This window comes from Colletotrichum lupini, chromosome 4 (genome assembly GCF_023278565.1).
Source record: "Colletotrichum lupini chromosome 4, complete sequence".
Taxonomy (NCBI): Eukaryota; Fungi; Ascomycota; class Sordariomycetes; order Glomerellales; family Glomerellaceae; genus Colletotrichum; species Colletotrichum lupini.
In genome coordinates, this window is record NC_064677.1 from 1980240 (window position 1) to 1995097 (window position 14858).

Genomic DNA, 14858 nt, shown 5'->3' on the forward strand with positions numbered 1-14858 from the left:
CAAGACGACGTCACCACCCGCCTCTGCCGCGATCAGAGCCTCCGCCTCGTCTCCCGCGTCCACGGTACCCGCCGCCATTGCCTCGTCCGTACTGCTGATAATTATTATACTGCTGCTGCTGCTGTGGAGGAGGAGGAGGAGCTGCCCACCCGCCCATGTGCGGTGGCGGAACCCCTGGGCCCGGCGGCGGAGGAGCCCAGCCGTGTGAAGGAGGGGGGCCGCCCAGGTGAGGCGGTGGTGGTGGTGGCGGCGGCGGCCATTGGCCCTGATAGCCTTGCGGAGGCGGTGGCGGCGGATGGAAGTGGCCGAACCCGCCTGCCGCCTGTGATAGTGGCGGGGGGTACGGCGGGAAGGCTTGGACTTGTGAGGAGTTGTAGCTTGAGGGAGGGGGCGGCGGCGGCTGCTGCTGTTGCTGTCCCCAGCCGGCGGTGTGACTTCCCGTCCCAGGGTCTGGGGGGTTGTGGTGGCGATCGCGGTCGGGTGGTGGCAGTGGTGACCTGCTGGCATTGCCGCGGCCCCTATCTCTATCTCGGTCTCTTGCTGGGCCACGATCGCGCGACGTTGATCCTGATCTGTACCGAGCACGCGACCTCGACCTAGATCTTGACCTCGACCTCGACCTGCTGTAGTCTCTCGAATCGTAGCGGTTGCCACGCGCAGGGCTGCGCCGACGATCCCGGCTCCGACTGCGACTACGGCTAGGCGTCCGCGAGTCCGGCGATACTCTGCGTCGTTTAAAGGCCGGCGGAGAGTCGCTCCTGCTGGATCTGCTACGGGAGGAGCTTCGAGAACGGCTCCTGGAGTCGGACCGCCCACGGCCGCGATCGGTTGCCCCCCCCTTCGTCTTCTTCCTCCGCTGCTTCATCTTCTCGCAGAACCTGCGGGACCACCCGTAGTACGTCTCCCCGTCGACGACCTCGCCCGTGATCTCGTCGAGAACGATCCGCTCACCCATCTCGCTGAGGCCTGTGTGCTGCTGCTGCTGATCATCTCGCGGGCCCACGCCTGGGTTGTAGAGCCTTTCGACGTCCGCGAGCAAGTCCTTTACCGCCTTGGCGAGGGCCTTGTCCGCGGGTCCCGGGGCGAGCTGCAGCGGCTTGATCATGTCTGGGTTCATGGCCTTTGTCGAGTTGGGCGTGAGATGCGGCAGCCAATTCGCGGCTGGGAGGTCGAACCAGGGCGTGTTGGGGTCGCCATGGATCGAGGGAATCATGTAGGGCGCATCTTTGGCGGGCTTCGAGCCGAGATTCGACCCCGTCTGGCCCTGTTCTCCCTTGGCTACCTTGCCGCCGTGGGGAGCTTCTTTGATGGTCTCGCGGAGGTCGTCGATGACGGTCGCCGACAAGTACTCTTGCTTCTCCCACAGTGCCAGCAGATCCTCGAGCTTCTTTGCCTGTTTGGGGCAGTTTAGAAACTTGGCAGCGCCGTGGAGTAGGGGCGTCAGGCTGGCCTCTAGGGCGGTCGCGAAGCGCGCATCCCGATCGCGCACGGCGACGTGGTAGAGAACGTCGTTGATGAGGCAGAGAATGTGCAGACGCTTCCTTCGCGTCGAGGGCTTCGTCTTGCCATCATCGGGAAACGAATTGGAGAGGGCGGCCAGGTATTTGCCGACGGCGCTGACGCGCGCCGGCGAGGGGACCAGGTTCTTGAGGATCCAGCGCTTGCATTTCTAGAGGCGGCGGGAGTTTAGTCGACCTTGCAACCACAGAGGAGCGCACACAGAGATGTGTAGAGATAGAGAGAGAACAGCGGCAATAGTAGAGGCCGCTGGAGGGCGTCAAACCTGAACGTTGGCCGGCGAGCACTGGTGTATCGCGTCGTGGAGGAGGGTGTGAAAGCTCTCGATCTCGGGCCTGGTGAGCGAGACGGGTTCTTTGCGGAAGAGGATGGCGCTGAAGGAGGCCTTGGCTATCGCTAGCTCAGGGTTCGCCATTGTGACCCGGTCGCATGCCTGCTGGGTGGATTAGATCTGGGAGAGTAGGCGTTGGGCAAAGAGGTGAGGTTTAAGTGGGATGTCGAGGTCGAGCTAGAGCTGGAGCAAAAGGACGTGCCGCCACAAGCTGCGACGGCCGCGACAGCTGGGTACTTAGGGCCAAAGTGGCTTAGCTCGGATTGAGGCTGGAGGTCGGAATTGGGGGTTTCTGCGGCATCTTCCGGAAGGACCCATCTGCCCAGTGCGAACAGCGGCCTGTGTCTTAGCGGTTTGCGCCGATCGGCCCTCGTGCTTGAAGTCGACAAAGATTGAGGTATTGGCCTTGAGGCAATTGACATGCTTTGCCGATACAGAACGGCCAGCCGTAGGCTAATGATAGAGACTCATTGATTGATGGAGGCACTGATGTCGAGAGTGGTGCATTGCGTGGGTTCACCAACGGAGACGAAGCATGCTCCAGGTGTAATGAATCATTGACAAGCTCCCAAATCATATACTGCTTTTCAAGTCACCAACGCGAAGCCCGACAAACGCAAGAAACAGGGCGCAAAAAATCGGTCATCGTTTCTTCGTGTCGTCCTCAATGATACAATGTACAGCCAGAACCGGCCGAGCAAACAATTATACTACACGAGCTCTGGGTCCATCCACCGCCTTGGTCCAGTGACTATGAGAACCGATCCCCCTTTGGACTCTTGAACGGCGTACTACTTTCGTATTTGCTCTTCTCCGTCACTCTCTGCGCTTCGGTCGCCGGGGCGTGGCGGGTCGGGGCGGGATCGGAGCTGGACTCCTGGCTAGGGGAGCCGGCGGTATCGGTGCGCGCAGCCCCGGCCATGGCGGACGCGGAGCCGGGCTGGGAGGGAACGTTGTCGCCGTACTCAAGAGACTGGACCATCGCCTTCTTCTGGCGCTGCTCCTCGAAGCGGGCGGCACGATCGGCGTTGATGCTCTGCTTGGCAAAGTAGTAGGCAGCTCCGCCGGCTGACACGGAAGTTGGTTAGCTACGCGACGCAAAAGGGCTCAGGACAACATACCTGCGCAGAGGGAGCCCCATCCGAGCCTGCGAGACGAAAGAGTGTCAGTGTTGTTGATTGATGAGAGCGGTTTGCGACCAGGACGACGAGTCAAGCCTACCAGAATGATTTGACCTAGGATTAGGCTTGATGTCAGCCAAGAACTTGAAACCATGTGCGACGGCCGGGGAGGAACTTACGGTGTTCATGTTTGCGGTGGAACGTGAGGGTTTGAGGATTTGGACAGATCGGTTTTGCTGCAATGGAGGGAGCTGTGTTGTTTGGTCTGAACAACCAAAGAAAGAAAGAAAAAATGTAGCCCTGTCGGCTCGCTCAAAGGACGATTGGGAACCCGGTCGATCGGAGCGCAAGCTGCCACTGAGCAACGAGGACGCACTGTAGAAAGTGGGATGGTCTGATGATGGAGCTCGAGAATCCCCGATGGCTTGGCCTTTTGCACCGTGCACGCAAGCTGTGGACCCCGAAAGATGAAAGAGGTTAGCCACACTTCCGTCACCCAACTGACAGATCAAAAGTAAGTAGTGCGACTATGTTGTAGCCAGGCTGGAAAATCTCTAAATAGCATAGAGACTAAAGTTGTACCTTGTATCTGATGGTGGTTGAAACAACTCTCTACCAGAACGGAGAATCCAGGGTTGAGGAGCGGCCGAGATGCTTCAATCTAAAGTGCCAGCTATGGCTAGAAGCTGAGGTAAGCAGGTACGTGGTCCCAGACCCCAGGCACGGGACAGGTGCGCCGGACTCAACGATCGCTGTGCTGTGCGTGCCTGCTACGCCTGCGAGGGACGTTCTGCGTAGTTTACAGGGGTGCCTTCAGCCTGTGAACTCGCCTAATTACGGAACGACTAGTGTCCAACCTTGAAGTTCCTCAGGAACCAAGGCGGCAAGGCCAACGGCGGCGGCCCTGGTCTCATCGTCTCCCCAGCCGCGAGGTACATCTGTCAAAGTACCTACCTTACCTTGTGGCTGAGGGCCTCCGTAATCCGCATCTCGAATTCTCGACAAAGTACTCCGTATTGAGCTCGCCCAGTCCCGCAACTGGGCTCTCAACCCTGGGCCCAACTGGTGAGGCTGACAGAGATGGAGACGCTTGCTTGGCAGGGTCATATGTCATTACGGGGACTGCTAAACCCAGACGGGCCATAATGCTGCGGCGGGACAGGCACGACGGCACGTCGCAGCGCAAGTCGTAATTGACGGCAGTGTTTGGATGGCGAGTCCCCTCAAACCTTACGTACATCCCACCACGTACCGTTCCCCCTCACTGTCTTCTGTGTGTCTGTCTGTCAGTGTCGGTTACCACCCACCCTCTCTACCTTACCTTGAGGTACAACGCTGTTGCGTGCACGGCGCCGCAAAGCACTACTGCGGCCTACGTGCCTAGCATACGTTTCCCTTTTTCCTCCCCTCCCCTTCCCTGCCGTGCCTACCCACCTGCCCGCCTGCCCTGCCTCATCTCGGAGAGCGGTACTTCCCTCCATCCCCCAGACTGGTGCGCCAACCCAGGTACCGGCGAATCAGGTACACCATCCACACACTGCCGTCCCAGCAAAACGGCTACGCAGTACGAAGTACCTTACGGAGGGAATCTTATTGCTCCAAGGGGCCATTGCCATGCCACTTCGTCGTCAATCACAACCTCCTGCACCTTGCCTACTGCCACTGCTCCAGAAAAACACCCGAAGCTTGCTTTCCCTCTCACCTCTCACGCGCCCATCGTGACGGCAACCTGGCCATGCTCCCCTTCGCATCTCGCTAGCTTCGAAACGTCCGCCCAGCATCATTATGCTCCTCAGCCCTCTTGCACGGCCGTCCATCCCACTTGTCAGAATCTCTCCGACTACACGCGCGCAACAAACCCTCGCTCTCACGCCCGCTTACGCATACTTGCGACGACACTCGACGACCTCGTCAATCCACGACCACCAACCTACCCTGCTTGGCTAAGCCGGCGACAGACCACACGCCGTTGGAGGGCTCATGACGATACACTTGCAGCCGTGGGTGTAATGGGTATCGGCACCCTGGGCTCCCGCTGTCGTTTCTGCTACAACCATGGCTCCTCCCGCTCAGAATGGGCCTGATGGCTCATCACTTGTACGACGCCCTGTCTTTTGTTCTTTTACAACGCTGACCATACGCAGAAACCCGTCTCGTCGCTGAGAGCCAAGTTCGAGAACATGAACAAGAACGGCGAATCTGCCGCCGCGCCTGGCCCCTCCCCGCCCCGAACCATCTCTCCGGCCCCGAAGCCAGAGTTCCTTCGAGATGCGAAAGCCTCCTCCGAAAGCCTTCAGAGCCTCCCAATTCCCCCGAGACCCCGCGAGCGCGCGAGCATCTCGGCACCGTCACTCCCGCCTCCTCTTCACGAGCCCGTCCCTCGCTCACCCGGCCGCTCCCTCGGTGTCCCTCCCACCTTGAAACCGGAGCCCGTCAAGGCTCCTTCGGTCCTGATAGAACCGCCTCAGTCACCGCCAAAGAACTCTATCTCGAGGTTCTCCATCGCCGAGGCACCGGCCTTCTTAAACGCCGCCGACTCCGGCTCTTCCACCCCCACCACGCCAACCACTTCGCGAGCCTTCAAGATCCCAAGCAGGCCGCACACCCCTTCGCTCGATCCGCGACGTTCACCGAGGTTGTCTGCTTCACAGCCGCCTTCACCACCGCCGCCGAGACGATCTGGCGAGATACGGAGGGACCACAAGCCCGCCGTGCCCCCGCCAATCAACCGTGCCGAAAAGCCGTCGATGCGAGACCAGCCCAAGGCTCCCTACTACGCAGATCACCAAATCGGGGCTGCTGAAATCAGGGGCAAGCTCAGGGAAGAGACGTCTCCCTTTAGCAGCCCGCCTGGAAGCCCCGATAGTATCCACGAACCGGCCCCTCCAACTCTCCCCACCAGGCCAAAGGCGCTCGCAACGCTGACGGAACCACCGCCGCCCCAGAGAGGCAGACCGATAGATGTTGGGTTCGCGCCGCCCCCCGTTCACCATTCCATCATGACCAAGAGGAACCAGCGGGAGCAGGAGACGAATGGATTCATCAGGGGTCAGATCACTCCGCAGATTACGGGTGACCGGCCTAATGTACCCGCTCTTCCCGCAAGACCGCAGACCGTTGCGGAGCCTCCGCCGCGGCCGCCCGTCACGATGAAACCGCCTCCGCGGCCTCCAAGAGCGGGCGGCATCAACACCCACGTTGCCAGCCACTCCGTCAGTCATTCGGTCGACTTCCAGCCCCCGCCTAAGCGAATCGTCTCGACCCCGACAACAACACATCTTCCGCCGCCATCACGGCTACCGGGGCGTGCGAATACAGTCACGGACCGGACGTCACCGCGTCCGCCGCCTCCTCAACCACCTCAGCCAGTTCAACATGTTCAGCATGTACAACATGTACAGCCTGCGCAGCCTCCACCACCACCCGAGCCGACTGTGTCTCTTATTCCCTCCAGCAACACGTCAAAGGTCGAGATCAACGGCAACATACCAAACTTCCCTGACCCCGCAAACGTCAACCGACGACCGCCCTACATCAAACACGGCATGCACGAAATCCAGACCAAGTACGATCCGAGAACCTTCGACGTGTGCGGCGATCTCATCTGTACGACTGGCCATCTGACACGAGTGTGGAACCTCCGAGACGGCGAGCTGTTGATGAGTTTTGCTCACGGCGAAGGTATCAAGGCCACGACGGTGGCTTTCAAACCCGGCTTGAATGTGGACGAGGAAGGAAAGAGACTGTGGATTGGAAACAACTTTGGCGAGCTGATGGAAGCCGACATTGCAACGCAAAGCGTGGTCGCGAATAAGCCAGGGGCTCACGGCCGGCACGAGGTTGTCAAGATTTACCGCCACTTCAACGAGATGTGGTCGTTGGATGAGAATGGCGGCTTGCTCGTCTGGGCCCCGGATGAAGAGACTGGAACGCCAAATCTGACCAATAATGCGCACCAGGCATTCCGCCTCCCCAAGGGCCATTCATTCTCCATGGTTGTTGGTGACGAGCTGTGGCACGCGACAGGCAAAGAGATCCGCGTCTTTGCGCCATCGTCAGACGGACAAACCCAATTCCAAGTGTTGGTCCGCGCTCTGGCCCAGGACACGGCGGGCGAGGTGACGTCGGGAACGCGAGTGCGGTCACAGCCGAACAAGGTATTCTTTGGCCACGCCGATGGCAAGGTATCCATCTACAACACGCAGGACTTTTCGTGTCTGGGCCTCGTCAACTTGAGTTCGTGGAAGATCAACACTCTCGCGGGGGTGGGCGATCACCTCTGGGCAGGATTCAACACGGGTAAGATTGGTGTCTATGACATGGAGCCCACGCCCTGGGCACAAAAGAAGGACTGGCAGGCACACGAGAAGAACCCCGTCGTGAAGCTCGTCTCGGATGCATCGAGTTGTTACAGGCTGGATCGCCACCAGGTCATCTCTCTCGGTGCCGACAACATGCTTCGCGTTTGGGACGGTCTGCTGCAGGACGATTGGCACGAAGCGGAGATGAAGGCCATGGACACACAGTACTGCGAGTTCCAAGATCTCAAGGTGCTGTGCATGACGTGGAATGCGGGTGCTTCAACACCCCACAGCCTGCGATACGCACAAGAAGATGCCGAGTTTATCAAGAGCCTGCTCACGTCCAACAGTTCGCCAGATATTCTAATCTTTGGGTTCCAGGAGCTCGTGGACCTGGAAGACAAAACCGCAACAGCTAGTAGGTCCTTCTGTTCTCATTTTCAAAAACCAAGCTAACAGTAAAAGAACGCTTCCTCAAGGTGAAGAAGAAGGAGGGCTCGGACCAGGAGCGCATGAGCCATCAGTATCGCGACTGGAGAGACTTCCTCCTCAAGAGCCTCGACGACTACATGCCTCCGGACTGTCTGTATCACCTGCTCCACACCGCCACGCTGGTCGGGCTGTTCACCTGCATCTTTGTTAAGTCGACGCTAAGAGATCGGATCCAGAACCTCAGCGCGGCAGAAGTCAAGCGAGGTATGGGAGGTCTTCATGGCAACAAGGGCGCAATCGTCGTGCGGTTCATGGTGGATGACTCATCCATGTGCTTCATCAACTGTCACTTGGCAGCGGGTCAGTCGCAGGCCAATAGTCGCCACAACGACATCGCCGCCATTCTCGAGGCACAAATCCTGCCGCCCGAGCGAGACCCTAGCGCTCGCCTCGACAGCTATGTCGGCGGCGGAGACGGCACCATGATCCTGGACCACGAGCTGTGCCTGCTCAACGGCGATCTGAACTATCGCATCGACACCATGTCGCGCGACACGGTCGTCATCGCAGTGAAGCAGAACAACCTCGCCAAGCTTCTCGAGCGAGACCAGCTTCTAGTGGCCAGGCGGCGCAACCCTGCCTTCAAGCTCCGCGCGTTTGAAGAGATGCCCATTACATTTGCCCCGACGTACAAGTACGACGTCGGAACGGACAACTACGACACGAGCGAGAAGAAGCGTTCCCCCGCGTGGTGCGATCGGCTGCTCTACCGCGGTGGTGGCAGGATCAAGCAGGTGGACTACAAACGACACGAAGTGCGCGTCTCTGATCATCGACCTGTCACGGGCAGATTCAAGTTTACGGTCAAGAAGATCCAGCCCAAGGCGCGGGCGATGGCGTGGATGGACTGCCAGCAGAGATTCGAGGACCTCAAATGGACCGAGGTCGACAATGACAAGTGAGTGACGCTGGATTTGGGAGGGTGGATTTCGTGCTGACTAGACCTAGGATGGCATACCTGACGAATGTCATTGGCTATGACGAAGCCACGGCGCGGAGCATCATCCGTCCTGAAGCGGCCGCGTGAGCAGCTCGAGTCTTTCGACTTTGACGCCATTAGCGTTTCCGGGAGAGAGATGTGTAACCGGACCACACGACGTACAGACGACTACTCTCGATCAAGGAGGGTTAATTAGATGACGGGATCAGCATGAAGTCGGATGAAGCACCAGGTTCATGAATGGCGGGATGGCCTTGGCAGGCATTTTTAACGTAACGAATTGGCCAGGAGGCCGGAAAAAGGGGAATCACGAAAGGAGAGGATGGATCGCATGATGCAAAACCAAAAACACACTCTTGAAGCGTCCCACGACTTTTTTTTCATTTTGGCATTTAATGGCGCAGCTTAGACAGAGAGAGAGCAAGAGAAGCTTTTTGAGGTTTGCACCCATCACGATACGACGTAGGCATTCATGGAGCCTTCTTGCAAAAGCGTAGCGTGTGCTGGCCACCGAGTAGATAGGGGGAAGCGGAAGAGGGGGTGAACGGGTGACGGGCGACGGGCTTCGAATCAGGTAAAAGCGGTAATGAGAGAAAAGGATGAATCCAAGATTTCGTACGCACGAGTGTCGTTGGTGAGGTAGATTGTTGACGTTGACTGTTGATGTTTGCGGACTGACGTTTAGCCAAGACTTTTTGGGGGCCGTAACTCCCTGACCCCCCCCCATCCCGCCATGCATAGTTAGACCCAGATCACCGGCTGCGGCCTGCGGCTAAAGGCTGCGAGTACAGGTGTTGCGAGGCGTTGCGTACCTTGCATGAGGGCTCGTCGTCTCGACGTCGGGGGTTAGTTACGTGAGTGCCTGCTGGCCGTTGGGCGTGACGGCAACGAGTCAGGGGGGTTTTTCGGGTTGTGTTGCCGGTCACGACGTTTAATCTCGGTGATGCACTGACTGGTGAGACCGACACACAGGACATAGAGAGTAGCTGGCAACGATTTTGGCCCGTGATCAGAAAAAAAAACTGTATTATTCCCAAGCATGTTTTCTATCGAAGTTGACAGACGAAGTGAATGACTACATTTCTACAATGCGTGCTGTTGGGCCGGAGTTTCATTTTTGTTGTTTCTCCAAGTCTATGTTTTTTTTTTGGATTCCATCTTCTCTTTTTTTTTCCCATTTCCTAGTCTCGAATTCAAAGCGAAGTAGACGACAAACACTCTCAGGCAACGTCAACGAGCCCTACATGTTGAGCAGGGCCTTGGCGCCGGGCTCACTGCAGACGTACAAAACGTCGTGCGAGTCGGGGAAGCCGTTGAACTTTGTGGCGGAGCATTTGGTGTAGGCGCCCATGTCCTCAAAGTAGAGCCAGTCGCCGACGTCGAGCTCGTGCTCAAACGAGATGGTCTCGGTGATGCGGTCGATGCCGTCGCAGGTGGGGCCCCAGACGGAGTAGCGGATGCCCTCGCCGTCCGGGCAGGCGTTGGCGGCGCCGGTGTCGTACATTGTGACGGGGCCGGCGCGGAGGACCTTGGCGACGGGGTGCTGGTGGTCAAACATGATGCTGGAGAAGTTGCCGTAGAGGCCGTCGTTGACGTAGACCATGTAGCGCTTCTCGCCGAGGGACGGGTCGTCGACGGTGCGGCGGGCGATGATGTTGCAGGCAATGGTGAAGGCGGCCGAGACGTAGTAGCGGCCCGGCTCGGCAATGATGTTGACGTTGCTGCTGGCGGGGAAGTACTCGTCGAGGGCGCCGCGGAGGACGGCGGCCATATCCTCAAAGGTGTCGCCGCAAAAGCCGCCGCCAATGTCGAGCGTCTTCATCTCGAAGCCGTAGGCGCGCGCTTGCTCAAAGACCTCGTAGGCGTCGTAGACGGCCTTGTAAAAGGCCATGGGGTCGGAGGCACCGGAGCCGACGTGGAAGCTGACGCCGACGACGTTGAGGCCGAGGTCCTTTGCGACGCCGAGGAGCTCGTTGGTGGCCTCCTTTGCGGCGCCGAACTTCATGCTCAGGCGGCACAGGCTCGACTCGTCGTCGGTCATGATGCGGAGGTACAGCTCGGCCTCGGGGAAGAGCTTGGCGATCTTGCGCAGCTCGTCGGCGTTGTCAAAGGTCATTTGCTTGACGCCCATGGCCTTGACGTGGCGGACGTACGAGTTGGTCTTGCAGGGCTGGGCGTAGATGATGCGCTCCGGGGCGGTGCCCATGCTGAGGACCTGGTCAATCTCCGTCTTGGAGGCGCAGTCGAAGCCGGTGCCGAGGGCAGCGAGGAGCTGCAGGACCTTGGGGTCGGGGTTGCACTTGACGGCTGCGTGGGTTAGTGAGGAACGTCTCGGGGGGGATGCCAGGGGACTCACCATAAAAGGGCTTGACGCGGGGCAGGTTGAGCTTCCAGCGCATGTGCTGGCGGTAGACCTCGCCGAGATCACCGACGAAGAAGGTGTCTTCGTCGCCTGGTTCACAAATCTCATGGTCGATGCTCTCGACACGCTGGCGGAGAGCATCGCCAATCAGCTGCTTGGGGTTGATCACTCCATGTTTGACGGGGCGATCGGCAAAGTGCGATGTTTTGAGGATCGGTTGGTGGTAGGTACTAGCATAATTGATAGTAGCTGGTGCAAAGTGCTCGATCGCGGCTGTTGCCATAACCATATCCAAGCGGTTGACGGGGTGGTGGTGATTAGTTGAAGAGAGGTGTGTGGGTGGGTGGGTGGTCGGTCTGTGTTTCGACGCGTGGGCAGAATCAAAGTCTTGATACTGTTCCCTAGGTAGATGAAAAGCTAGAACAACACGAGAGTTCTAGGGTGGTCGAAAGCGGTAGCAGACAGATCCCTCAGTGATCTGACGAGGTCTTCTCGACTCCCCCTCGGCGAGAGGAAGAGCTGCAGAGCCCGTCTTATGCGGCAGCTGGTTGGGGGTGGGGTTGGACGGGGGCGTCTGGTGAAGCAAACCGTCGAGAAGGAAGAACTCGAGCTTCTGCTTAGACGACTGCAGGCGGTGGAGGGGGGATGGCGTTGACAATGTGTCGAGTCTTTCGTACGCTGAAATCTTGGTCACTGACGAAGCTCACGGCCAGAGAAGCCGTGTTGGGCTGTGGTGCCTTTGAGTTGACCAAAGGCTAAGTCTGGCGGTGAAAGGGGTTGATCTTATAGATCTGGACAGACGATGCACTTGGTTAGCAAAGGATTCCTTGTATGCGCGGTTTATGCGGTTGTGCTGGTTGTGGTTGTGGTGCTGAAAGGGGGAAATGCGGTTTGTTGTGAGAGCGATTTTATTTTGTGTGGTGGTTTTGGGCCAAATGCGTGTAGGTAGTTTTTTCCCAAAGCTGGCGGTGCAAAAAAGCCGGCGATGACGATGCCATGTGATTGCTCGGGAAGATGCGCCACCGCGCGGGATCCGTTTAAAACAGTCGGGACTTGACTCACCAAGTAGACAAAGAAACCGGACGAAAGGGTCGAAACCGAAATGTCCAGGCAGCTGTATCTGGATAACAATTGCAATGTTGCGAATAGCGGGAGCTGTTGCGTGGTGCGGGTTGACGATGAACCTTTGGTTTGGTGTCCCGGGAGGTAAGTGTGTGGCGGGGGGGGGGACTGTTTTTTATTGCGACGGCCGTGGAGGCCCCGGAGCCTGGAGGAGGGTTTCGTCTGTCTTCCTCAGGTTCTTTTTGGTACCTTATTAGTGGAGCCGGGATGCGAGGTTGGCCACCCACAGCCCACGACTGTCAACAGCACAACCTGCCCACAAATTTTCAAAATTTTCCCTGCCCGGATGCTGCTGCGTAAGGTACGAAGTACGTCTGGTGTTCAAGTGCTGATGTAAGGCAAGGTACCTGACGGCAAGGTTCAAGCCGTCTCCATAATGATGCTCGCCCGCCAAGTACCCGTCGTACCCAGTTTCAATATCCGTCCCATTCAAACAAGTTGAAGCCTGAAGCCCAACAAACAACGGTCCGAAAAGTAAAGTCTCGAGCACAGCAGGTTCCAAATTGTACCCGGTCCAACTGTCCAGGGGAGCCGTCTCCATTGATCCCACCAAAGGTCCAGAGTCCAGCCTCCGGCCCAGAGTCTGGATACCTTCTCGTTTGCCCATTCTTCAGCGTGAGGTCATGTATCGAGTACATCCCCCTCCGTCACGGTGTCACCCCTGCAGCTCAGACACCGGAACATGCAGAGCGAGGTACCGCAGTGGATGTCCCTCTCCCCAGCAGTCCCAGAGCCATCGCTCTGCAGGGCTTCCATCGGGAAATCCTCCCAGAGTCTACGAAGCACAGATCCCAGCAGGTGTGGATGTGGAAGGCCTCAACTTGGAGGGCTGGCTATGGCTGGGAATTCCTCCACCATTACGAATTCGTTGCTTGCTGCTGCTGCCGTCTTTGCTTGCTTGCAGCTCCATCTGCCATGCATCACGATTCACCGCAGCCCACCACCACCACCACCACCATCCAGCTGCTGTCTCCCGTGTTCCAATTCCATATCCCATGTGCCAAATGGCCCAGTGCCTGTTTGACCGTCTCTGATCTTCTTCTCTCTGTCAATCTCATGCAGGACCGTGTTGCAACTACCAAACTTGCGTCTAGCCACCACTGCCTCGCGTGCCCATCACGATCACGCTGACCCATCGGTAAATTTCCCAGACCGCAACTTTACGCGTTTTCCCAGTTCGAGAAACACCAGTCTGGAGCCCTGGACGTCAGTACATCAGTACTCCGTAGTCTCGCTGTCATCCTCGCGCCCGCCCGCCCCTCCGGTTCCATTTCCATTTCCCCTGCCCCAGCTTTCACTAGCTTTAGCCTTTTCACGCCTGCTGTCAACTTGACGCCTAGTCGCTAGTACCCGGTCTTCTTCCAAGTTTCCCGTAGACTCGGCGTTGGTTGTTGTAGTTGTGGGTGTGATGGAGACAATCAACCCTAACTATCCGTTTCAAACGCCGCATCTCCACGACCAAGAGGACAACAACAACACCAAGTTGGCAGCTGCTTGACAAACGGAATACCTCGCCCGTGTTGGCAAAAGTAACGAGACCGGTCCCGTCCAGACCGCCGTCTATGCCTGTGCCTCGCTTGTGAACCTGTGTTCCAACCTTAGTTCTGGAGGGAAAGAAATTCCCTCAACGCAGTGTTCCACTCGGACAGTTGCCAGAATGAGCCTGATTCTTTCCCCCATGCCATGCCACTCGTCCAAAGCAGCACACGTACGGGCAGCCGGTTCAGCTTCTGTCACAAATCGCTGACTGTCGATGGCACTCTGTCTGTCACGCCCCGTCTACCCAGACGGCCGCTCGCTTTGGACGAAATTATGGCAAAGAGAGACAGCCGGCACACCTCTACCGTACGGCAGTATTGGGAGCCCAGAAGCATGTGCCTCTCCCGCACACCATGTTCTAAATCTCACCGGCGCATAGTCACGGCACTGCTCTCCCGCCTACTGGTAGAATCCCCCTCCAAGTCCCAAGTTGTCTCTGGGCTGCCTCCTGTTGAACATCCACTCGGGATGCCCCCCCCCCCCCCCCCCGGCGACCCCAAGCCTTTCCACGAGCCGCAGTCCCAAAGTCGAAATTCAAACTTCCATTGCATTATGGCCCAGAATCTCGAGAAGAAGAAAAAACAATACAATTGTGGCGCTGTGCCTTGGAGGTGACGTATGCGGGGCATTCTCTCTCTTGTGAGCCAATTGTATTCTCTCCCATTCTTGTCTCATTTTTGCCCATATCATATTCCGTAGTCCATCCCGAGCATCTCCCGTTTAGTCAATCTGCTTGGATTTGCTGGCGTGTAATTGGCTGCACTTGATTGGCTCTCCATCTCTCTGTCTCCCGCCGCATACCAATGAAGTACCCCAGGCCTCACCAGCAACATCGACGTCGCATGTACTCTGCGCCTTAGTCCGACGATCCAAAGCTGAGGATGCCGGGTCTGATAGCACGAGCCCTTTTCTTGAGCCGGTTATCCCGTACGAATCGTAAAGGCTACCCTGGCTCAAGATAGTTTCCTTTCGTCTTGCGTTGTCTAGTGGTCTCCAAGCCATTGAGAAGTGGCAGGAAGACGTATCGTATCTGAACGCGTCGGTAGGTGTCTAGGCTAGAAGAAGGAAAGGACAGACAGACAGGAAAGACCTCATACAGTTGCTTCTATTCAGGAGGTGGGTATAATGTTAC

General features: G+C 57.7%; 6 protein-coding genes across 6 annotated transcripts; 3 read left to right on the forward strand and 3 right to left on the reverse strand.

Annotated features, from left to right (window-relative positions):
- Window positions 1–10: 10 nt before the first annotated feature.
- CLUP02_07731 (uncharacterized protein) lies at window positions 11–1933 on the reverse strand (the record flags this gene model as incomplete). The annotated part of the gene is made up of 2 exons (XM_049286724.1): window positions 11–1669; window positions 1784–1933. The coding sequence occupies 2 exons, from the start codon at window positions 1931–1933 to the stop codon at window positions 11–13; spliced, it is 1809 nt and encodes a 602-aa protein (XP_049143867.1).
- Window positions 1934–2600: 667 nt separating this feature from the next.
- CLUP02_07732 (uncharacterized protein) lies at window positions 2601–3158 on the reverse strand (the record flags this gene model as incomplete). The annotated part of the gene is made up of 4 exons (XM_049286725.1): window positions 2601–2917; window positions 2971–2996; window positions 3071–3084; window positions 3150–3158. The coding sequence occupies 4 exons, from the start codon at window positions 3156–3158 to the stop codon at window positions 2601–2603; spliced, it is 366 nt and encodes a 121-aa protein (XP_049143868.1).
- Window positions 3159–4180: 1022 nt separating this feature from the next.
- Window positions 4181–5054, forward strand: CLUP02_07733 (uncharacterized protein; the record flags this gene model as incomplete). The annotated part of the gene is made up of 2 exons (XM_049286726.1): window positions 4181–4187; window positions 4261–5054. 2 exons carry the CDS (start codon window positions 4181–4183, stop codon window positions 5052–5054), a joined length of 801 nt encoding a protein of 266 aa, XP_049143869.1.
- Window positions 5055–5150: 96 nt separating this feature from the next.
- CLUP02_07734 (endonuclease/Exonuclease/phosphatase) lies at window positions 5151–9112 on the forward strand (the record flags this gene model as incomplete). Its single annotated transcript, XM_049286727.1, has 4 exons — window positions 5151–7689; window positions 7737–8661; window positions 8712–8786; window positions 8992–9112. 4 exons carry the CDS (start codon window positions 5151–5153, stop codon window positions 9110–9112), a joined length of 3660 nt encoding a protein of 1219 aa, XP_049143870.1.
- Window positions 9113–9943: 831 nt separating this feature from the next.
- Window positions 9944–11354, reverse strand: CLUP02_07735 (ornithine decarboxylase; the record flags this gene model as incomplete). Its single annotated transcript, XM_049286728.1, has 2 exons — window positions 9944–11010; window positions 11060–11354. The coding sequence occupies 2 exons, from the start codon at window positions 11352–11354 to the stop codon at window positions 9944–9946; spliced, it is 1362 nt and encodes a 453-aa protein (XP_049143871.1).
- A 1637-nt stretch (window positions 11355–12991) lies between these two features.
- On the forward strand, window positions 12992–14341 carry CLUP02_07736 (uncharacterized protein; the record flags this gene model as incomplete). The annotated part of the gene is made up of 6 exons (XM_049286729.1): window positions 12992–13296; window positions 13339–13451; window positions 13528–13669; window positions 13740–13766; window positions 13837–14176; window positions 14246–14341. 6 exons carry the CDS (start codon window positions 12992–12994, stop codon window positions 14339–14341), a joined length of 1023 nt encoding a protein of 340 aa, XP_049143872.1.
- Between the last annotated feature and the right edge of the window lie 517 nt (window positions 14342–14858).